This window comes from Eptatretus burgeri, chromosome 7 (assembly GCF_056783735.1).
Source record: "Eptatretus burgeri isolate ZD-2024b chromosome 7, Ebu_testis_v1, whole genome shotgun sequence".
Classification (NCBI taxonomy): domain Eukaryota; kingdom Metazoa; phylum Chordata; class Myxini; order Myxiniformes; family Myxinidae; genus Eptatretus; species Eptatretus burgeri.
In genome coordinates, this window is record NC_140967.1 from 105979139 (window position 1) to 106004247 (window position 25109).

The 25109-nt window shown below is 37.3% G+C and overlaps 1 protein-coding gene across 1 annotated transcript in view; it reads right to left on the minus strand.

The window, feature by feature from the left end:
- The window catches only part of LOC147024039 (sodium-dependent noradrenaline transporter-like), an 86772-nt gene that overhangs the window by 55983 nt on the left and 5680 nt on the right, over positions 1 to 25109 (minus strand). The window contains exons 3-4 of the mRNA XM_085890203.1: positions 7631 to 7762; positions 5466 to 5709 (exon numbers count right to left, since the gene is read on the minus strand). Coding sequence (XP_085746329.1) covers positions 5466 to 5709; positions 7631 to 7762 — 376 coding nt within the window. The remainder of the gene's footprint in view (positions 1 to 5465; positions 5710 to 7630; positions 7763 to 25109) is intronic.

The window sequence follows — 25109 nt, forward strand, 5'->3', positions numbered from 1 at the left end:
CGAAAATAAATTCTAAATAATTTTTATGCGCCTGGTTCACGGACCCCCTGAGGCCCATCCACGGACCGCGAAGGGGTCCATGAACCCCAGGTTAAGAACCCCCTACTCTAAGGCAATGGCACTCAACATACAGTGATACCCAGGCAGTTATTTCATTAGTCTTCGTGCAGTTAGACCTCCCCTCATTTCTTGTGGGTTAACGGGATGAAGTGCATTGTGTGGGTCTCATAGTTAGGTCTATTAACTATCTCTATCTCATACTCTGATTTCTCCTCCAACCCTTTCCTTTCAGCCATGGTAAAAAAAACAAGCAAGCAAGCACACACACCATTCGATATGCGATTGATAATAAGCACACGACGATGCCTCCCGTGACTCGGATCCACCACACTCCCTCTGCTACACACTACACAACCCGTGCACGGACATCGCGCGCCATTATTTCGTTCAAATCTGTGCGCCAATTTCCAATTGGCATCTCACCTTGCTTCGCACGTCACTCACCAAACCTCAACACTTCAACCACAAACGCCTCCCGCACACAGGAAAAATATTCACACACACCTCCTCATACCTCTGCATCGCTACAATTCGCCACTCTATATAGAGGAGTACTGCACGACTCGGGCTGTCCTCGGGACCACGCGATGCTTGGCCAAGCAAGAGACATCAATAGCTCGACCTCATCTCGTCAGGGACATCCCAGGTGAGCACGCAGAATTGATACAACCCTCATGCAGTCGCCAGACCACGGCAAGACAGGGGCAGCGAGGGGGGGTCGCAAGAAGGGCGATCTGGGAGATTGGTACGGGGCCCTGGTATGCATTTTGGCTCATAAGAGGGGGCACATGAGTGGCGGGGGGAATCCGTTGCTATTCGACATTCAGACTGCACTCCAAGCATGTTCAGGGCTGGGGTGCCGGCTCAGGGAGCATACCCTATGCTGAGTCAGGAGCTTCGACCCGTGCTGAAGCGGATGGGCAACTGAGACAATTTCCGGTCCCGGAGTCTGGCAGGGCGAGGCCAGGGCCTCTGTGGCCCAATAAAGAAGCAGGATTCAGGACACAGTGCGTCGCTTTGGGTCATCACCCACCCTTTGCCTGGGGCTTATAAAAGGGGGAGCATGGAGCTGTTAGCTCTCTTCTCTTCGTTGCCTCTTCTTCGCTGCCTCTCTCATTATTGGTGAGCGATTGCCAGGACATTCTTCTTCTTGAATGCCTGATTCGGGGCAGCTGCTGAGACTCCCTGCTGTGCTGTTAACATTCCACCACCCTCGTGCAGCCAGACAGACTGGTGTGAAGCGTACATTGCCACGAGCCCCGGCAAATTGATTAAGCCGGAGATAATGCACCACATCTCGAGGTGGTAACGCTCAGGCGGAGCAACCCATGGAAGTACAAGCTCCACAAACAGAGGAATACATGGCTAAGTTAGGGATCTTTCTTCTTCCTCCTCTTCTCTCCTTTCCTCTCTATCCACCTCTCTATCCCACCTTCTTTGGACGCACAAAGAGCATCATTACTGACCCACAATCCAATTTTCCTCTGGCACGACACCGCACCCCCCCGTCCCCCCATATTGCACCACACCACACCTCACATTCCCACACTTTAGACACCACCAGCATTCCTCCCACCGACCTCTCCCTAATTGTTCTGGGTTGCGTTGGTCTGCCGACCATGCCAGGTATTGGGAGGCCGTTTATCCTCATTTGCTCTCTTTCTCTCTGGGCGATATCTAATCTTCCGTGTGTGTGTGTGTGTGTGTGTGTGTGTGTGTGTGTGTGTGTGTGTGTGTGTGTGTGTGTGTGTGTGTGTGTGAGATGGTGCCTGTCCTAGTTTAAGTTAAGATTGTAGAAGTTATAATGGGATAACTCTTCTCTGTGTCTGCTTTTGTGAGATTGCTTGCCTTATGCCACACCCCCTGTATTCCTTGCTATCTGCTGCTGTATATACAAATATACCCTATTCAATGTGCCACATACCTTTCCTTGCCATTGTAAATAAATGCTTTGTATAGAAATGTTCCCAGCTTGTATTTGTCTTTTCCTCCAATGGTCCAGCATGGTTAGCACCCCAGTTGAGCCAGGACGTTATCCCCCAACGATCTGTTTACAAAGCTGGTACGTGCTTAGCAATTCCGCTCAGCTGTATCTGATCTGGTAAGGTGATCCGGTTTGAGCAAGTTCGTTCTGAGGGCGTGTCCTCTAGTAATTAAATCATGTGATCTTTAAGTAAACGGTATTCATTAGACGGAGGACCCTAAGTCACATGGTCGAGTTATTGGCACCCATGGTCGATTAGTGACCCACAGTATCACGAAGTTATTTGTGTGCGATGGCCTGCGATTCCGCAGAGTTTGGTGGGAACCCGAGGTAGCTCACCCTTCGTGGCCTTCGCCCCCGACCCCGGGTCCGCAACAATATTAAATTGACTTCAGAGTGGTGCACGTGTTACTGTTGAAAAAAAAAGCTAAATGTGTGCTTGGAAGATGAACATAAAAACAAGCAGTCATAGACTGGTACTTACGAAATCGTCAACTTGACCTCTGACCTTGTCTAATAAAAGCTGTCTCTGGAGAAGGTAGCGATGCAAAGCAGAAGTTTATACGATGAATCTGTACCAAACCATCAAAAATCGTAACGTCGACCGAAGCAAAAATCTCCATTTCTCAACGCAAAACCATACTTGAGTCAACGACGCGTCTGCTCGAGCGCACTGCATCATGGGACGCCCCGTGACGCGTCGAGTGAAATATTTTTTATTCAATCTTAAAACGTCTCCAAAACATCCGATTTTTACCAGAATTTCGACAACCGAGTTTTAAGCATCCTAATCGATCGCAAAAACCGAAGACAAAATTAAAATCGAAGTTAAAACGAACTCGTAACGTCGAGCGAAGCAAAACTACTTCATTTCTCCACGTGAATTTACGGAATTATGTTTTACCTCACTGTGACCTTGACCTTTGACTGATTTTGACCAAATCTAATCAGCGCAAGCCATCACCCTCCTAAATCACGTGGTGTAATTTGACATTGGTAGCTTCTTGCATTCTCGAGTTATCGTGCCGACAAACAAACACACAAACACATAAACAAACAAACAAACAAGCAGTCATGGACTGGTACTTACGAAATCGTCAACTTGACCTCTGACCTTGTCAAATAAAAGCTGTCTCTTGAGAAGGTAGCGACGCAAACCAGAAGTTTCTTCGATGATTCTGTCCCAAACCATCAAAAATCGAATGTTTTGGATGTTTGACCTCACTGTGACCTTTACCTTTGACCGATTTTGACCAAAATCTAATCAGCGCTAGCCATCACCCTCCTGAATCACGGGGTGTAATTTGACATCGGTAACTTCTTCCATTCTCGAGTTATCGTGCCTACAAACAAATAAACACACAAACAAGCAGTCATAGACTGGTACTTACGAAATCGTCAACTTGACCTCTGACCTTGTCTAATAAAAGCTGTCTCTAGAGAAGGTAGCGACGCAAACCAGAAGTTTCTACGATGATTCTGTATCAAACCATCAAAAATCGTAACGTCGACCGAAGCAAAAATCTCCATTTCTCCACACAATTATACGTCAACGTGACTCAACGACGCGTCTGCTCGAGCGCACTGCATCATGGGACGACTCGTGACGCGCGAGTGAAATATTTTTTATGCAATCTTAAAACGTCTCCAAAACATCCGATTTTTACCAGAATTTCGACAACCGAGTGTAAAGCATCCTCAGCGATCGCAAAAACCGAAGACAAAATTAAAATCGAAGTTAAAACGAACTCGTAACGTCGAGCGAAGCAAAAAATACTCCATTTCTCCACATGACTTTATGGAATTATGCTTGACCTCACTGTGACCTTGACCTTTGACCGATTTTGACCAAAATCTAATCAGCATTAGCCAGCACCCTCCTGAATCACGTGGTGTAATTTTACATTGGTAGCTTCTTCCGTTCTCGAGTTATCGTGCCTACAAACAAACAAACAAACAAACAAACAAACAGAAATGGAAGTCATCAATATAGTTACGAAATCTTTAGATTTCGTAAGTAATAAAGGCTTCTAGATTCAGGGCTGTGAAAGCAGGTTACCCCTTCTACTGGGTGGCAATGTGATAGGCTTTAAGTGCAAACCAATGGTTGTTTACAAGTCCGAAAATCGCCATTCATTGAAAGGGGAAAAATATGTCATCTGCTTGTGTTTTGGAGATCTAACGAAAGGGCCTGGAGGATAGCCAAACTGTTTGAAGACAGGTTTGGGAACTGTTTTGTTCACAGTCAGAAATTATCTGAGGGCCTTAAATTTCTCCGAGAGGTTTATGGTAAGTGTAACTTAATTTGATCTTATTTTCACTAAATTATTCTTCTTTTTCTGTGAAATATATAATTTATCAATGATTTTTGCATTTAATTTGGTGGGGGGGGGGGGGGGCTGGAACGTATCTCATTGAATAACATGTCAAAAACTGTTCGCTGTTCACGATTTCAACATTCGCGGACGTTTACAAGAACATAATCCCTGTAGACGGCAATAGTTTGCTGCAATACAAATAGGACCGCACATCCTGAAGCTCACCTGGATCAGGAACAACAGTCAGTCAAACCCCATGCAGATCCCTTAGACACTGATTTTTTAATGCCATGAACAAATTTCGATGCATCACGGGTGATGAAGGTTGCGTTCAAGTTTCCATCAAATTTGTGTGTGTAGTTTTGGAGAAGAGAGCAAATACATATTTTTGGAGACCAACCCCCCCCCACCCCCCCTCCGTAAACCCCCAAAATGAGCGCAGATTTTGATGCTGTCAATACATCTTCGTTTGGCATCAGATATTGAGCTTGTGGCCAAGTTTCATCAAAATCGTGTGTTTGGTTCAAGCGATGATGAGTGAAGTGTTTACGGACTCACTGACTGACTGACCTACGGACACTGCTCGATCACATCGACTCACCTGATTAAAGTCCAGGTGAGCTAAAATGATACCGTTGCAAAGCTAATACCCAATTTACTTGGTTGGAACGATAATAATAGATTTACTTAGCACAAAAATTTGCGTCCAATTAATCGTAAAAATGCCCGTTTTAAAAGCCTGTCTTTCCAGGAGGGAAGAGGAGGAAGCAGAACATGGAGCTTTAACGTAGCGATTCCAACTACACGACTGCAGGATCCCTTTAGAATGAAGTGCGACGACACGGAAGGAGCACACAAACAACAACAACAACCACAGCCACCACAACATTATCAAGACCACCAATTCAGTGTTATAAAAGATCCTTTTTTTTCCGAGTGTTTCACTTAATTTTACATCCTCGTTGAGACGCACAGACAGACATGCAATATGTTCACCTTTCGATTAAACTTAACACAAACAACGCTAATTTGCAGTCAACGCCAATGAGCAACACCAAAGTTGATGTCGAAACTCATCGAATTGTTTGGGGGAAAGTACTCACTCGTAGTACTCCGCTGCAGGGGTGTTTTTGAAGTTGGAGTACTTGGTCCGATCCTGAACGAGACCCCAACTTAGGTTGTGTGTCAGAGAGTCGGTGCAGTTCACGGTATTCCACGTGTTGTTGCAATTAATCCAAGGTAGCTCAGAGGTAAATGATGCAAACAGATAGTAGAAGGACCATGCAATGATGGCATTGTAGTAAAATCCTACGTGCATGGCGATGATGATGACAGCGTAGCCAACACCTGCAAAAATGCACAAAAACTGTAGCCATGTTCATCGCACCTTTTCAAGGATCCAAACCTTATGCTTACTTTGTTGGACATGCCAGAGATATGCTGAAGATCCCGTACTTATTTTGGACACCCTGGAAGTTTTACACTTACTTATCATGGACATGTTGGACATCCTCTTAAATCTCATGGTCACTCGACGAGCCATCAGGAAGCCCAGGTACGAGCCATTATGAGTAGTGGAGAAAATTGCTGGAGAAAGGCTGGAGAGGGCATGTTGTGCTAAATTGACGACTCCCGTGAATTACTCAAGGAGATGAACTGAAATCTGTACCCTTGACCTTAAAGGGGAACCCAAACGCAATTTTTTTTTCCAGAAATCCATTCAAAATTATTAATCATGGTCTAATTTTAAGGCAAAATTTTTTGTAATTTTTTGGCCAATCACAAAGTGCCGAAAAAGCCCGACAGTGTCGATTGAGGTGGTGGTGGGTATGGTCGGGGTGATGGTTGATGGTGGGTTGTGGGGGGATGTGGAGGTGGGAGTGGTCATCCATGTGCATGTGCTGATATCTGGGTAGGGACGGTGTTTCGAGCCACGGCTGTTTCTTCGGCTTATTCTTGGGGATGACATCCTCTCTCGATCGTGGTGGATAATCACAAGATCTTGCCATGTCTGTTGTTTCGTAACAGTTCTCTGTAACATGTTCGGAGCAGAAAACAAACATTTTCTCGGACCGATCCACACTCGGGTATTTCGGACAAACCTCAGGTCATTCGGCCATTGGTGTAGCTGTAGCAATGGTGTAGCATGTATTACTTCAACCACCAAGGATGCATCGACTCAGCATATTTGTGGAAAATCGAAAATTATAATTATTTAAATCGTACCGCGATGTCACCTGAATATGGCGGTCGACTCCCGGGTGTGACGTCACAGCTAGGATTTACACAGAAGAAGATTTAGACTTTTAATCACAAAAATTACTTCCTTTACAAATTGCAAATCAGAAATAGATACATCATATCTATTTTGTAGGGTATCAAAAGGGATAGATTAGTGGCAAGGTGGTCTGAGCATTTTGGGTTCCCCTTTCAGCTTTGGATGGTGATTTATCTGTGGTTTGAGTTGATTTGAATATATTCCTTTCATTTATCAAGTTCATTGGATTTTTGAGAAGTTTTCTGTAATATTAAATATGTCATGAAAAAAGGTAGGCATACAAAGGAAGAGATGTTTAAAGGTGACAATGAGGACTGGTTATCAGTTGAACTCTCACTCGGACCTTCAACCTTTACATTACAATATTTCTTATTGAGGAGGATTACCTTTGTATTGTCAAATTGAACAGCTCGGTCCCTGTCAGATAGGGAAAGAGAATCCGAGTCAAACTCTAGTAAGTACTGGACTGGGAGGCCGGATGTTGGTGGCACGTCAAAATGGTGACAAGCTCATTTGGTAGTATGGTCGCCTCTAAGCTTCTGATCCTTGATTTGTTCCCCAATGGAGTTGAACCAAACTTAAACAACCGCCCAGATCACACTGCGTTTCAGATGGGGATGTAATCCAAAGCCAGCAGTCCCGTCTGCATTTGCATTATGTGCATTTGAGATACCATGGTATCCCGACCTCTGGATTTAATGGGATATCCCAGTTAATCAGTGAGCGATTTGGAATTGGGTTAGCACAGAGAAATAAATCTAAGTTGATATATTAAATCAATGGAATATCTAATTCAGAGGATATGGCACCAGCATGATGGGCCAAATATCTTTCCTCCTGTGTCTGTATTGAAGATTGTTCTGGAACAGTCATTCATACGATACAAGCTTCAGCAATCCCATGTGACTTTTCCACACCATCCATTTTTGTGACCTTTGAGAAGTAGGGCCACCAGCGGATGCAAAGACCTTTACGATGAGATCAACTCACCTTTGAAGAGTGGACAGATTTTCCACACACTGGCCGCTCCCTGCCGGTTGAACTGTCCCAGGGCCAGTTCCATGTAGAACAGAGGCATCCCAGCAATAAGCAGGAACAGAACGTAGGGAATGAGAAATGCTCCTAAAAACCAACACACATAGAGCACACAGGTCACATGAGCAGCAAGATGGTGCCCCCCTCTCCCTCCCACATTGTGGAACGGAATTCAGGAGAACCCACGGCATCATAAGGAATGTTCTATAAACCTGGAAAATCTCAAATTATAATAAACTAGAACGGGCACTCAGTAGAGCGCATACCTTTGCCAACGCTACATGCCCCCCCCCCAGAAACCGTTGATTGTGAGGGTATTTAATCCCATACCACATCTGCCATCTCATCTGTGTTATGATGGCTTTAAAACATTAAATTTCCTGCTGTTTGACACTGATTCACGTACATTGTACAATTTCTGTATGAACTCCCTGACGTTTTTGGGTGTCGGTGTCAAGTCAATCTGATGACAACTCGTCACATTATAAGAAATCAAATATTACACATCACAGGATAGGGAATTGAATTCTAAACATTTTGAATCTACTTACATGCAAATTGTATAAGAATTGACCGCGTTATGATAATAAAGGTCGTTGACCCCCCTGAACTTTGACCCAAACCGATAACAAAGGTAATGACGTCATTGTGTCATATCATATATCACAAGATTTGACATTGAATTCACAACATTTTGGCATTGGTTGCAAGCAAATTGGATAAAAATCGACCGCACTATGGCAAAATGACGATTTTGACCTTTTCATGACCTTGACCTTTGTACTCTTAATTTTGTAATTGGTATTAGAGTGTGGGAACAGAACAGTCAACATTTTGGTGTTGGTTTCATGCAAATCGGATAAGAATTGACCGTGTTATGACTAAAACCGCACATTTTGCAATGTCGTGACCCCCCCTGACCTTTGACTCCCAACCGCTAATAAGGGTTATTACGTCATTGTTTCATGTCACATATCACAAGATGGGGCATTGAATTCTGAACATTTTGGCATTAGTTGCATGCAAATCGGATACAAATTGACCGTGCTATGGTAAAAAGACGATTTTGACCTTGACCTTGACCTTTGACCCGATCGCTCCCAAAATCTAATCAAATGGTCCTCGGATAATAACCAATCATCCCATCAAATTTGCTGCGATTCAGTTCAATCCTTTTGGAGTTATGCGAATAACAAACAAACACACATATTTACAAATAAATAAATAAATAAATAAATAAATAAATACACAGCTATCAAAACATAACCTTCGCAACAAAGTTTGCGAAGGTAATCATGCCATTTTCCATTTATATCAACCCTTTAAGATGCATCGGACAATTTAGAATTGATTCATGAACAAAGGATAGAAACACCACCCCCTCCCAAAACTCACAGACTCGTAAACAGGTTCAACTTCCCTTCTGCTCACACTTCTCCAGTGGTTCTGCATCTCTGAGACCTCTGTTCTTCTAATGTGTAAGTCACATAAAAGTTCATTTCTAACGAACACCAAATTGGTTTGATGGAATTAAAATTGTATTTTATGTTTTATTTGTAACTTTGTCGATTTGTGCGCCAAATGCAAAACATACAGCATCTCCACCAGCAATGATTTTATGTAGATTTTCAGTCAGTGCTCTGCACAGATGGGCGTTTAGAGGGATAAATGTTGGTCACGTGGATCAATCGATGATGCAACCTTGCAAAGGACACTGTGGGATCTTTAATGTCCACCAACTAATGCTGCCACATGGAACTCCCAGTTTAATGACCATTCGAGGGATGGCTAACGAATCTAACACTAACGAAAGGGAACACTAACGAATCACCCTGCCTGTGAAGCACCAGGATGGCAGTTTATAGCTGGTTCAAGATTCACACTCAGGCTGAACAGGTTAGAGCAAGTGTACATACCTTTAAGTATTATTTTATGATTACCTGAGACTAAAAATGCAGGTTAACTTTGAACCACCATTGCAAAGTACAAATAATTTTCCATTGAACTTAAACACACTTTATAAAATACTGCACAATAAAAACTCACACAAGTGATTAAAAATTCTTCAAGTACACCAACAAACTGAACTTCTTGCTTATGCAGTTGAAACGCCCTAAAGTGGATTATAAAACAATTTCTGTTGATATTTTTTTTCTACATTTGAGGTGATACCAAAGGCGAGAAACACGAGGTGTTTTGCTGTAAAAGTTTGGATTGGTTTTTGTTTTGCGGGTTACACCTCGAGGTCCAGAATCCATTCTACTTGAAAGAGCAAAGCCATGGTGGGAGAGAACAAGTGGTCCAGAATCCATTCTATTCTACAGGGACCAGCCATGGTGGGATAGAAGTAGATGATAAATGGGGTTTCTTGGATGCCCATTCAAATGAACGGGGAAAAGGGAAAAACTTTCTGACTCAAGCCCCAAAAGCCCAAAATTGGAGACTGATTTTCTCCCCACCTATCCCCTTCCCTCCCATACAAGCAAATGTAAAATTGAGACTTATTTTCTCCCCACCTATCCCCTTCCCTCCCATACAAGCAAATGTAAAATTGAGACGATGAAAGATTGAGACTTACTGATTAAAGCACTTCTTCCCTTTCATATTTTCATTCCACTCAAACAGCGAACCAACGAATATTTGCCCATGTCTACTTTAGGGAATAACTTAATTTTCTTACAACATTCATCTCCATCGAGTATATTTACAAAGAATAACTTGGAACTTCGTTCTTGGTATAAGTGTCTTTGTTGAGCAGAAATGAAATGATAAACTTCTCTTAATGCTCTTATTTGACCACTTCCTGAGCCACATATCATTTTGAGATTATAGTAAATTGTTTTTGCATTGTTCAATTGATAACCATCAAAGTTTTCAGTCCATTCAAGGATATTAATTTTTTTCTTAAAATCCTCCAACTTATTTGTAATCAAATTTATCCGCTATTTGTTTTATCTACTTTTACCCCGGTTATTTCTTCAATAAGACTTATTTGATATTTCTCACATTCTTTATGTTTCCCATTTAAATACCAAGGCTGATTACATCTCCACTCTTTAGTTTGGTTATTGCTTGGTTCTTTCATTTATAAATCAGTAAAAAGACGGCGGTGGCCTGTTAAAATTCCCAACCCCATATCTTAACACTTATACTTATAACCATAAGGGAGACGATTGATTCCATTCTCTAAAATATATCTTTTATCATCAAAAACTCCTAATGCTTTCTTATCGATCTCTTCTGTATATAATTGATGTTTATAACTTCTTCTTGTATTCATTTTTCTGTACTCTTCCTTCTTTAAGGTTAAACAGTTGAAATAATGTTTAATGTTTATTGTTTCCTTGATTATATTTTTCTTTATTCCCTTTAGCTTCTTATCACACCTTTCAATGTCATTATTATCAATATATGTAAAAGCATAAGACATTGATCTCAATCCCATAAATTCACTCATGACCTTCCCACCCAATTCATCTTTAAACTTACCAATAACCTTTTTATTCTTTGATGAAAACAACACATCACCTGACTTATAATTACCTGTATCATATAATATATCAATATTATCAATCATATCCTCATATACATCACTTGTCTTAATTTCGAATATAAAACTATCTGTATGCATATATAACAATGACACATTATCCTTATACTTTGATTTTAAATTATTATAGTAATAGTCATACATTAACGACTTTGACAAGTCAAGAATTGATGTTCCTATATAAATAGGTTTATCCATTTCAATACTCTCTTTTTTCAAATGAATAGCAGAAAAGTTCTCTGAAAACACCTCCGCTCGCTCAAAACTTGGTCTATTAATTAACTTTGAAGCCTGTTTCCAAGAAGTAGCAAGTCTTATGTTTTGTCCATTCCTAACATTTTCCATAGTCTTTGCAAATACAGCATTTTTCATTAATTTATTGGGTGGTCGCTAGACTACCATTATTCTCAGGTTTTCCATCTGTCTGTATGTCTGTTGGGTGGTCGCTAGACTACCCTTAGTCTCAGGTTTTCCGTCTGTCTGTTTGTTTGTATGTAATGGACAGCTCTGGAGGCCAGAGGAGTCAACCAATTTTCATGAAACTTGACTGGTAGGTTCATACCAGGATGTAGTTGTATGCTTTTGAGCACTGTTTCTATGGACGCCACCGTTGCCTAGCTACAGGACTTTGAAATTTTTGAAAAAAATCCGAAAATATTTATATATATATATATATTTTTCGAAAATCAAAAATCGGCTACCGCACTTTTATGCGCACTATAATCAACCTCTTTGTCAAAAAATTTCAGCCCGATCCATCAAAAACTGTATGACTAGTATGCAATTATATTACTATGTGCTTTCACCCCAACGTTCGCGTTGGGATTCCCTCAAGTAGGGTTAGGGATGCGAACACAAATGATGAATGGACAATTGCTCGTCATGTTCCTATATGGAACAAACGAACAGCAAAAATGCCATCTGATGTGTTCTCTTATCTGCATATTTCAAATTTGCCTTAGTCTAGCGACCACCCATGTCCCCTCCTGGCTTGTCTGTTTGTTCGTATGTAATGGACAGCTCTGGAGGACAGAGGAGTCAACCGATTTTGATGAAACTTGACTGGTAGGTTCATACCAGGATCGAGTTGTATGCTTTGAGCACCATTGCCTAGCAATGGGACTTTGAATTTTTTTGAAAAAATCCGAAAACTATTCTTATGTATTTTTTTTTCGAAAATCAAAAATCAGCTTCCGCGCTTTTATGCGCACTATAATCAACCTCTTTGTCAAAAAATTTCAGCCCGATTCGTCAAAAACTGTATGACTAATATGCAATTATATAGCGACCACCCATGTCGCCTACTGGCGAGTAAAAGTCCTTCTCAAAATCTGTTTTTGCTTCTGTTCTCCTTTTTGTATTAAAATCAATATACTTCTTTCACCAATTACTTTGTTTAAATTTCAAAATCCTATGAATTTTCCTCACTCTCAACCCAGCAGATAAATATTGTCTCAAGTTCCTTTGATGCAAAACATAACTTTCTTTATCATTTAATGTAGTAAGTAGTTTTTCTGGAGATTTACCTTTTATATTAAATGACTGTTGGTAATCACTTCACCATTCTTTTCTTGGACTTTCTTTATCAGGGGCATAAGGTAGGTGTTTATGTTTGTTATGAAGTTCTTCTGGATATTTTAAATCAACCTCAAAATTTTATCCAACTTCAGCTTCATCCAATTATTTTTGAGAGGAGCCAACAATGTCTGGTAAAACTTTTTCATAATGTTTTTCATTAACCCATTTAAGTTTTCCATAAGGTAAAGATTGAGACATAGCCCATCCATACAAATTGTTAGCATCATAATACATCAGGAAAGAGTTGTCCTCATTCTTACTATAATCAGGAAGATATTTGTTATTTGCTTTGGCATATCTCTTGGAACATACTTGAGATATTCCTCCTCCTTAAGCCTTCTCTGTCATTAAAAACATATCTACATCACTGATTCATTTCAAATTCTGTTTTGTCATTTTTAACAAAGCACTCCACGCCAAACCCGGGGCTGTGTAATAGTGAGCGGGGTCTAATCCATCATAATTTATATTATGACAGACTGTTCTAAAAGTTTCAAACACATCAGTCAATAACAATACATCAGTTTTAAGATACAAATCATGATATTCTCCAAGTTTCTTAATATTAAACTTCTCCCAAACCTCTTTAGCTTGTGTATAATCTCGATTGGAAATACGAGTTTTATTCAACTTGCTATTGAAACTTTACCTTGAAGGAAGTTGTGTTTCTTTAAACTTCTCAAATGAATCCATGTAGTCATACGGATATATTCCCTTTTGTGATAAGAGATCAATCTCTTCTTGATTTGAAAAATGTGATTCAGGATTCGCTAAGTTTTTAATATTTGATTCTAAGTTAGATAATGGACTTACCATAAACTTGTATGTGTCAAGAAATCTGATATGGGTTATGGGGGATGTATGAATTGTTTTTGTGATGAAATGTATTTTTGATCTGTGTTCGGAATGGCAGAAATATCTCCAGATGTCTTTGAAAGTTCATTTATAAACAGATGTGTCATTGTGAGCGTTGTTGTGAAGAAAGACAGGAATAAAGTTTGGGGGCCTGTAATTAAGATTACAACGAGAATGAGCTGGACATGTATATTTTCCAGTAAGATGACAGTGATCCCAAACCTTGACCTCTCCCTCAATTTTCTCCTCACAAATATGACAGATACTGTTCTTTCTAAATTCCTTTTTCTCTCCCTTTGTTAATGACATTGGGTCATAGGTTTTAACCATTATTTCTCTTTGTCTTATACAGTCTTTTTCCAATCGTCTTCCAAACTCCCTTGAGGCATCTTCTCTATAAAGTTCTAACTTGTTGTATTCATCACCAATAACATTTGATATAATTTGATGATTTGATATAACAACAGCAACCACAAGGAGTATGGTTTTGATATTTATTTGTGTATGATTTATTTGGATTTGGAGAAACAGTATCTATCTTTTCAAGGATACTTTCAAAATCAGCATATATCACAAACAGATGTTTTATAGATTTGGTAAAATCTTTGTATGATATGTTTGAACCTGCTTTTGGGAAATTGATTACAGTTGATTTATGATGACTACAATATTTTGAATGTTAATTTAATCGTTCTTTTGTGTGAAAGGAGTTGAGACATCTCTTACAAGGATACGTTTTACATTTTCTCTTGTATAGTTGTGATTTGGTTAATCTTGATAAATTTTGATGAAAGCATAATGTGATTTTTCCTTTGAAATAAAGTCGAGAAGGTCAATGTGTGTTTCATCATTTTTATAGTTGTTTGAATTTTTTAATATCTGAACTTTGTTTGTATCTGTTAATCCATATACATTAACAGATAGATTATTCATTTTCTCAAATTTAGGAATATCTCTCAATGACATTGGAAACTTTAAAACATTAACATTTAATGTATTCTCGTATTTCTTACAATGTTCAACCCCATTCAGGTTTCCATTGTGGAGGATGTAAGTGAGCAAGAACAGACCACAGAACACATTTATTATCTTTGTTTTGAATATTAACAACCGCTTTCTTAACTTTAATCCCTTTTGGTAAATCAATATAACAAGAAGGTTGAAGAGGATCTGATTTTAAGATGTGTATATCTAAAAAGATTATTTTTGTTATAGCAAATCCACTACATACTACAGTGTTATCAACATCTTGTTCTTGTCTGGAGTTAATCATAAACATCACATATTACAAAATCTTGAAATGATGAGATAAAGTGAGGGTTTGTCCTCATATAGGGAGTAGTTTCATAACCTTCTATTACCATATTTAATTTTACTCCCATATAAAACTTAAAAGTTTTCATTTCACTTCATGTGTTTTTAATTATAGTTTCAATACTTTGTTTAACCATATCAACAGCTTCCATGATTGATGATGGTCCAGGGTCTTGAAAGTGAAACAATCTTATTTTTATATGTCCTTTAAATGTCCCATCAGTGTTTTCAATGGAGAATTTAGTGGCGCCTTCCCTTTCTTCATTGTTCTTGTGTTTGCGTGATTGAAGGTGTTTATTATAATTGAAACAAAAAAAAAATCATTATCACATCTATCACAATGTTTTGTTTCTTGGTCAAGTGGAGATATTTGTTTGAAAAGATTGAATGTGTGTTTGTTGGTTTGAAGGTGTTTTTTCACAACATTTATATTAATGATTACAAACATTGCAGTACGTTGTATTCACAATATTTATATAACAAAACATTGCTTAAAATAAAATTTTCTTGATGAAAATTCCGTTTAATTTATACTGTAGGTGAATCTGTGCTTAAAACCATTTTATCCTTCAACTTTTTTCACTTAATAAATACAATGTATCAAGACACAAAAGACAAGTTTCAATCAATCTCTCCATTTTAAAAGATACTGAGAAATATGTCGAGGATGTAAAATTGAATAAAGATGAATATAACAACTATTGGATAAAAACAATTATGGTAAATAATATGACTTCTTAAATTTCCTTCAGTGGAAGGGCTTTTAGTATATCTGGATGAACATCAATTAAAGTAGCTCTAACAAAAGTTTCTCCTCTCCTTCTGGCAATATATTCAAAACTAGAAAAAGCAATGAAACAAGAAAAAGTATCAAAAAAGAAAAACCTTATGGATAAAGCTTTAGAAAGAAAAGATGAGAGCATCTGTAATATGCAAGGAGAAATTTGTAGTTTTTTCAACAACCCTAAAGATATAAATCCTGATGAAATAAAGGATGTTTATATATCAGGTGAAATGACATTTTGTTCAATAGTAGTTAAGGATCATTTTAAAATAACCTTTAATATAAAAAATGTAGTAGTTGAATCTGTTAATGAAAAAAGTATATAGATATAGATGGTAATGTTTTTTATACTAATTAAATACGAGTCATTATTCAACTGAAGGTTTTGAAGATTATGATAGTGATGATAGTATCTCTGTTGGAACAGAAGATAGTTATGATACTGAGAGTTTGTGTTCAAACGATAGTTATGAAAGTAGTTTTTTTAGACGATTGTGAAAGCACCAATGAAAGTACCGAAGATGACACTGAATATTAATTTTATTTGAAGTAAAGCTTTACTTTATAAATATGAATAGTTAACCAGATTTTGAGCCTCTTGAATTTCCTGACTCTCCACATGACAAATTTGAGAATTGTCCTGCGTGTGAAAGATGGGGATTAAACACAGAGTCAAAAGCCTATAATTCCCATTGACCTTTATAATTCAGTGAATGATATTTTCCAATAAATAAATGGATGCGAAAGAAAGAGCAAGAAGATTTAAGGAGCATCAAGAGTTGGTTTCAAAAGTTGTAAAACAACAGGAAGACATAAAGAAGAAACACAGACAAAAACTAATAGGTGAAGAAGCATTTGAAAGAAAACAAGATAAATTTTTTAAACCACTTTTGAAAACTTCCCAAGAAAAAATTATAGATGCTTCCTACAGTTCCCACAATAGAATATACTCCGAAAAAACTTCAAATGTTAAAAGATTTCAGTCAAATGACGGAGGAAGAATTACAGCATGTCGGAGAATAATATTTTTGATGATGGATTATTTCAACAACTGGAAGAGATTAATCAACCCCCTGATTATATTGTGAAGGCTCTTCAAAACAATGAATATTCAGCGGATTCAAAAACCAAAGCAAGACTCATTCCAACAAACAACCAGCAATATTTCATCTTGTTCAAGAAAAGGTATTGATATTCAATGATGAATAAAGCTTCTTTAGTTCTGCTCAATCCCTGTGAAACTAACTCTGATATTAATGTTTCTTCGAACAAAATATGGAAAACAAGGTTCATCTGTGAGGGATGAATCAAAGTATTTTGATAAACCATTGGATATGAAAAATAAGGATGATAGAGTATATATTGATCTGCTGGACTCTCTTAATTATAGGGTTAGTCTATCTGGTAAAAGTAGGAAGAATGAGAAGGAGAAACACATTATTCAGGCTTTCAGTAGCCTTGGTTCAGGTATTAGTTTTCTTCCAAATGACCCATCACAATTAGTTAATAGACTTTTATTGCTGTTAGGTAGTAAGAAGGCTGGAAAAAACAATTGTTTTAATGAACCATCAGCCATCTTAGACCAGTTGATGAACATGAAAATAATTAATAAATGTCAAGACAAAGACATTTTATCCTATATTAAATAAGATGAGAAGCACAATCCTTAGTTTTAATTTCACAACAAGTGACCACACATCTTCATTCCCAGACCCACTACAACTTGACACAACAAAAGAATATGAGGCGTCTTTATTGTCTATGGAAACTTATAATGCCTTGTTTAATATCACCGAGAAAAATGACAAGTTTAGTTATAATCCGGGAAGTGGATACAAAACAATTACAGTTTCACCCAGAGCATATGAGATTTCTCAAATATCTTTCGAAATTGCTTGCCTTATGAAATAACAGGGCGATGAACCAAGAAATATTGTTATAGATATTCAAAATCATACTTCAAAATCAACGATTAAACTTAAAAATAACTACAAGGTTGATTTCACAATTGATAATTCATTTTGAGAATTATTGGGTTTCTCCTCAAAAAAGATTGAAACTAATGGGACGTTTTACAGTGATAATGTCATTCAAATATCCTCAGGCATAAATTCGGTATTAATTCACTGTGATGTGATTGATGGCGCTTATAATGATGGAATAAGAACAAATGCAATATTTTCATTCAGTACATACTCAACACAATTGGTTATAAATTCAATATGGAACCCAAAAAATCTGGATTATCCACCTGTGTCAGGAAAAACCATATACAGAGTAAATTTTAGGATAACCGACCAAGATAATCGCGTGATTTCTTTTAATGGAGAAATTATATCCATCAGAATTCACCTACATGAAGTTTTCCATGAAATAAATACGATGGTTATTGTGAGGAAACACGAGTTGGGAAAATGTGAAATAATTACAGGGGATGGGATGTTCCTTTCCTCATACTACAAGGGTGAAGGTATGTATCTTGGTTGAGGATACTATAAACCTAAAAGACAAAGGGGTGTCGGACATCAGTTGAGAAAAAAAAGGAGATGGGATAATTGATACTCTAATGGGTATCGGTTCAACTATTCTTAAACATAAAGACATAATTGGTTCAACTGCTTCTGCTGTAGGAAATGTCGTGGGTGCTATAAAGAATATAAAAGATGCCCAAAAGGAATCTCATAAATTGCAAGCAATAAAAGAAATTAAGAAAGGCAAAACTCAGTTGTCTCCCCAAGAACGACAGAAAATAATTCAAATACTTCGGTCAGGGTTTCAAAAGCTTTAACATCTTTTTTCCGAAATAAATACAAGCATGGAAGCAATTGATAGTATATATATGATTTGGATGATGCCATTATCATCTCAAACGCTACTAAAAAGAGAAGACTCCTTCAAGGTAAATGCTCTACTGGAACAGACTTGAATACAAATGGAACAAAAAGTTTTGAAATAAATAATCAACAAACCTATTTGAATCCAACCGAAAGTTTATTGTTGTGTAAATTTACATTCACGAAGGCTGCGAATACCACAAATGCTACACTCGTAAATGATTTCTTCTGGAAAATGTTTGATAGTGTTCGTTTGTATATTGGAACACAAGAAGTTGAAGCGGTTGATTATGTCTCTGCTACATCTGGAATGATGAAATTTACACTATATTAATTTAGTGATTGAATGTGAAAGGGAGCTGTTGAAGGTTTTATTCCTGATATGGCAATGGGAACAAACACAGACCCTGGATATAGTCAAAGAAAGGAATGTATCATGATGATACAAAAACAGGTAATAGTTTTACTGTGGCAGTTCCTCTTAAAGGTATATTTGGATTTTGTGATCATGATAAAGTTCTGTGTGGTCTTAAAATTAGATTTCAACTGCAAAGGAATGATAATGAAAATAGATTACTTTTTGGTGTGGCTAATGCTTTTGCTGCTCAGAATAAATTTCTAATTGATGAAATTAGTAGGTATATTAGTGAATATACTCCTAATCTTAAAACAGAAGAGATGTTGAAGAGAAGACTTAACTCAAAGAAACCACTCAATGTATCATACCTTAAAAGAAGATGTCAACACGTTAAACTGAACCAAACCACTTACACGTGGAATTTGGGTGTTCTGGAAGGAAAGCCACGATATCTGTGGCTCATTTTTTTTTAAACCAGATGGTGATATTGCTGCTGATAAGAATAATGCATTGAGTGATAATGCTAAGGAGAAACAACTTCGCATTTCTCGAGATGGAACTTTTATCCACGAGATAGATTGGAAATTAATTGGGGAAAAAATGATTATGCTGAAGCATACAAGTCTTACCAAAAGGTGTGTGAAAGCAATGGAAATAAAGAAGCCATTTTGGATATGACAGCATTTAAAAGTCTGTATACAATCTATGCGATTGACCTGAGTGCTCAAAAGGAAACTATAAAGTCTAATTGAGTGGATACTTCCCTATACATTGAAAGAGGAGAGAGTGAAGAAGTTGATACATATTTTTTGCTTTTGGAAGAAACAGAATAACAGATAAATACAGATAATGGTGTTATGATTAGTCTCACATATTTTTTTTGATAAATAAATGAGGAGTAAAACACCAACTGGGGAATATGTTAATTAAATCAATCTTCATAAACTATCATCTTGTATTCAAAATTAAAAACCTTGTATGATTAACGTTAATACAATTCAGAGAAAAGGAGCAGTAAGAATTGTTGTTTTGTTCACAAGAGAACAGGTGAAAATCTTGAACGATACTGGCTCACTTAAAATTAAAATGTCAAAACCAATGTTGAAGAAATATTCAATAAGAGACGAGTGGAGGAATTCTCCCATTTCTAATTCCTTTATTTGCTGGTTTTAGTGCGGCTGAAGCATTGACGGGTGGTATTTCAACAGTGGTGAAAACTGCCAACGAAAGGAAGGCTCAACTCCGGGCTCAAAAATAATTGTAAAGACATAAGAAAGAGTTGGAGAAACAAATTAGTGGAAGTGGTGTAATTGTAGATTTTGCTGAAAAACTTGAAAGTCTGCCTGATAAAGAGAGATTGTTAGTTGGAGATATGCTTTCTTCTATCGCACAAGCAGGTGTAAAATTAACTAAAAGGGGTAATGGATTATATCTTTCTAATAAATAAATGAGCATTGATGAGTGGTTTAAAGAATTTGGAAAGAATACAACATCAAATTTAGAACTTATCAAATATTTTAAGAAATTAAAAATTCATAATGTGGTTATTTGTATGAGAGATGAATTAACAAACATGTCTAAACATACAAAGAATATTATTATGAACTTAGAAGATAATAATGGGAATGGTTCTCATTGGGTTTCTATTTTTAATTGTCAAGAAAAATATTATTTTGATAGTTTTGGTCTTCCACCACCTGTTGAAGTTATAAAATTCTTACAGAATGGTGTTTCTCAAACATTTCAAGTCCAAGAATTAAATTCCAAGTGTTGCGGTCAATTATGTCTGTATGTGTTATTTCAACTCAACAAAAATAAATTTTTTAATGACTATTTTTAATCTAATATAAATGACATGTTGGTAAAGATGGTTCTATCTTTGGTGTATCCCAAGAACTGGATATTGATTTATCAAATTATTACACAAAGGCACAGGCTGAACGACAAAAATATAGTTTAGCAAAAAAAAATTAACATGAAAAATGCTTATAAATTAATAAATTATCCAGGCCCGACTGACACGAATGACTTTGTGAGATTAAGTGATTTATCAGAATATATATATATATATATATATATATATATATATATATATATATATATATATATATATATATATATCCTTAAATAAAACGGCTGTGTATTCCAAAGATACAGAAGTGTTGATTTTATCTGCGAGTCATACAGAATTCACAGTTCGAATTAAAATAAATTTTTATAAAGAAGGGTGTATCGTTTGTATGAGAAAAGAACAATGGGGATATGATATGATTGATTTAGGGAATAATTGGTCATTTAAAATTAACCTAGAAAACCTGGAACAATTAAATCAGTCTCGTAAGGAAGAATATTATCCACTTGGTATAGAGAATGAGTTATGTGGAGCCACGATTAGTAAACAACAAATAAAACAATTTAATAATTGTAAATATAATAATGGTTTTGCCATAGTTTATATCATGAAAACACAAAGAACAGGATTATGTATAATAAGTAAGGGAATACAAACTGATTTAACTTGGAGAAGATGGGGAAGTGTTTCCTGTCATTATATTCATCTGTCATACATTTCTGAAACATAAATGACAGCAAGAAGGCTTCAAGAAAATTAACATTTCTGTGTCCAGGCATATCATCAAGAAAAGGGTATTCGGTATTTTAATAAATATGTTCCACAACATAAGAATGAGGTATTTTCAATAAAAGATTGGCATTATGCTGATTTTAATAAACCAACAACTTTGGATTTAATTAAAATGTTAAATAATGAAAATATTTTAAATTTAAGAAAACGCAAGGCTCTTTTAGAAAATCAGAAGAAATTTTATTGGTTTCCTGTTGTAAAATTTTTTTATCTTGGATGCAGGAATGTCAAGTAATCTGGATGAATATATGTATGATATTCCATGGGGTGAAAGTGGTTCAAGGATAGTAAGGGATGAGGAAGGAGTTGAAGAAACTGTGAAGAGAGAGAAGGAGGAGAGGGAGAAGAGAGAGAAGGATGAGAGGGAGAAGAAAGAGAAGAAGGAGAGGGAGAAGAGAGAGAAGGAGGAGAGGGAGAGAGAGAGAGAGAGAGAGAGAGAGAGAGAGAGAGAGAGAGAGAGAGAGAGAGAGAGAGAGAGAGAGAGAGAGAGAGAGAGAGAGAGAGAGAGAGAGAGAAGGAGGAGAGGGAGAAGAGAGAAAAGAGAGAGAAGGAGGAGAGGGAGAAGAGAGAAAAGAGAGAGAAGGAGGAGAGGGAGAGGAGAGAGAAGAGAGAGAAGGAGGAGAAGGAGGAAAGAGAGAATAAATAAATATAAAAATATGGAAACCAGTGAGATTATAAAAAAGATCAAAGGTATTACAGAAAATAAATAAATCTCAACGCACCGAGGAGGAAAACAAAGAATTGGCAAGTCTATTAGAAATATATGTGTCAAGACTATTAACATCGGTTTCATGGAGAAGATTTAAACGAGAAAGTGTCGATAAAGAAGAGAAAGAAGGAAAATACTATTTCATTGATGATGTTGGTGTAATTGACTTTGATTAAAGTTTTACATTTTTTTCCTTAAATAAATGGAGCGGAGAGTGAAGACATTTCTAAGGATTCTTTATGTTTTAAAAATTAAGATTCAAATGTGCATGTTGGAAACTAAAAAGGTTTTCACACTCTGTCGGAATTTCTCACATAAATAAATGAGTTATTGTCCAAAATGTAAAAAGAAAACCAAGAGTAAAAATATCTCGTATGTTAAAAGTAAAAATAATGGGGTTATACAAAAAGGTACATGTTCGGTGTGTGGCTCAAAAAATAGTGAATTCACTAAACAAAAACAAGGGGGAGATATACAAAAGTTTTTGTCAGGAAGTAAATTTACAGCAACTGGAATACCAGGGGAATTACATCTACCAAGGTTTCTTTCTGTGGTCCAGGAACAAACTTGAATAAAAGATTAGATGAGGCTGACAATCCTAAACCGTGGAGTAAACCTATCAATAGGGTTGATGAAGTGTGCATGAGGCACAACGATAATGATGATGGAAATAGCACGACATTGAAAGAAAAACATGAAGCCGATAGAGAAATGTTGTATAATTTGTCTCTGATTCAAAATCCAACCTTGAGAGAAAAAGTTGATAGGTTCATCGGGAAGAAGATGATCAGTGCTAAATTGAAACTTGGGCTTGGAAATTCAAAAAACTTATAGGCTCTAATGATGTCATTAAGACTGAAGAGCAATTAGCTGATGAATTACATAAATCAATAATCACAAAGTTTCATAGAAGGAAAGTTTATTCCAAGGAAGTTGATTATATCTGGTCTGCAGATTTAATTGAACTCAATTATGATAAGGGGTACAAGTATGCTTTAACCGTTATTGATTTGAGGAGTGGATATGCGTGGGTTGTTCCTTTGAAAAACAAAACAGGTAATACTCTTATGTTAGCTTTCCAACAGATATTCAATAAAAGCAAGAGAAAACATAAAAAATTGTGGACTGATGAGGGTACAGAGTTCTACAACAAAACATTTATGAATTTTCTTAAAAATAACATCACATTATGCAGCACCTTTAATGAAGGAAAAGCGGTTGTTATTGAATGTTTTGATCGCACTTTAAAAGAGAGATTATATAAAAAATTCACTCAACTCGGTTCTCAACAATGGTTGTCTTTAATTCAGGACATTGTAGACAAGTACAACGACACGATTCATACCTCAACGAAAACGGAGCCATCAGAAACATTTACAAAATTAAAATATGAAAAAGAGATTAATGTCAGAAAGCCTAAATTCAAAGTTGGTGATATAGTAAGAATGTACAGGTGGAAATGTCATTTTGAAAAAGGTTATACCAAGCGATGGAGAAATGAACTTCTAAAAATTGTTGATGTCGTCGGTACAGTTCCGTGGACTTACAAATTATGTGATTTAAAGGGGGAAGAGATTTTAGGTTCATTTTATTCACAGGAATTACAAAAGACAAAGATAAATTGAAAATAATTTTTTGGACTCCGCCCACACAAGCCACATCCACACAAGCCCCACTCACAAAAGCCACATCCACACAAGCCCCACTCACAAAAGCCACATCCACACAAGCCCCACCCACATAAGCCACATCCACATCCATCATATCCACATAATTAGTGATTAGTTTATTAGTTCCCACCCACAACATGTTTATTTAGTTAAAAAAAAATTGCTCCACCCACACAAGCCCCACCCACACAAGCCCCGCACACACAAGCCCCGCCCACACAAGCCCCGCCCACAAGCCCAACCCCCCCCCCCAAGCCCCCCCCACCCACACAAGCCCCCCCCCCCCACACAAGCCCCACCCACCCACACAAGCCCCACCCCCTGTGCACCCCCACCTTTGACCCACCACCCCCCTCATCCCACCCACCCTTCCCCACACACATACGGGAGGGGAAGGGAGAGGGATGAGGGGGGTGGTGGGTCGTTGGGGTAGCGCACGTACCCCCCAACCCTAACCCTCCCCCAACCCACCCCCTTGCCCTTTACATCTCCTTTATTCTTTTCTTGTAATTCAAAATAAGATAATTATAAGGAATAAATTTATAATTAAACAAAAGTAATAACATTGAACAAAATCTTCTATTGCAGCAGTCTGATGGTTTGTTTTGGTTTTGGAACTCGATCAATGTATTCTGTTCAAAACAAAGAGTGAAGAACAATTAGGGTATATAAAGATGATTATATTATGATATTAATAAAATAATAAATATAACATTTACCTCCAGAAGATAGTGTCGTGTCAGATTCCTCCAGAAGATTAAGTTGTGTGTTTGGTTCATCCAGACAGGTGTTAAAACTGAAACAAAAAAAAAATGAGTCAAAGACACACACACACACACACACACACACACACACACACACACACACACACACACACACACACACACACACACACACACACACACACACACACACACACACACACACACACTCGACTCATTCAAGGTCAGAGGATGTGAGAGAACTTCTTTCTAGCCAACAATAGTCATTCAATTCTCTTCTGAACGATCGAATGTCTTCAAGGAAGTCATTCATTTTTAGCCACTCATCGTGTAATTCAAAGGCCTCCTGTTCTAGATCAGTTATCAACGATGTTCTTATTGGGGAAAACCTGTTAGAAAAAAAAAAACACACACAG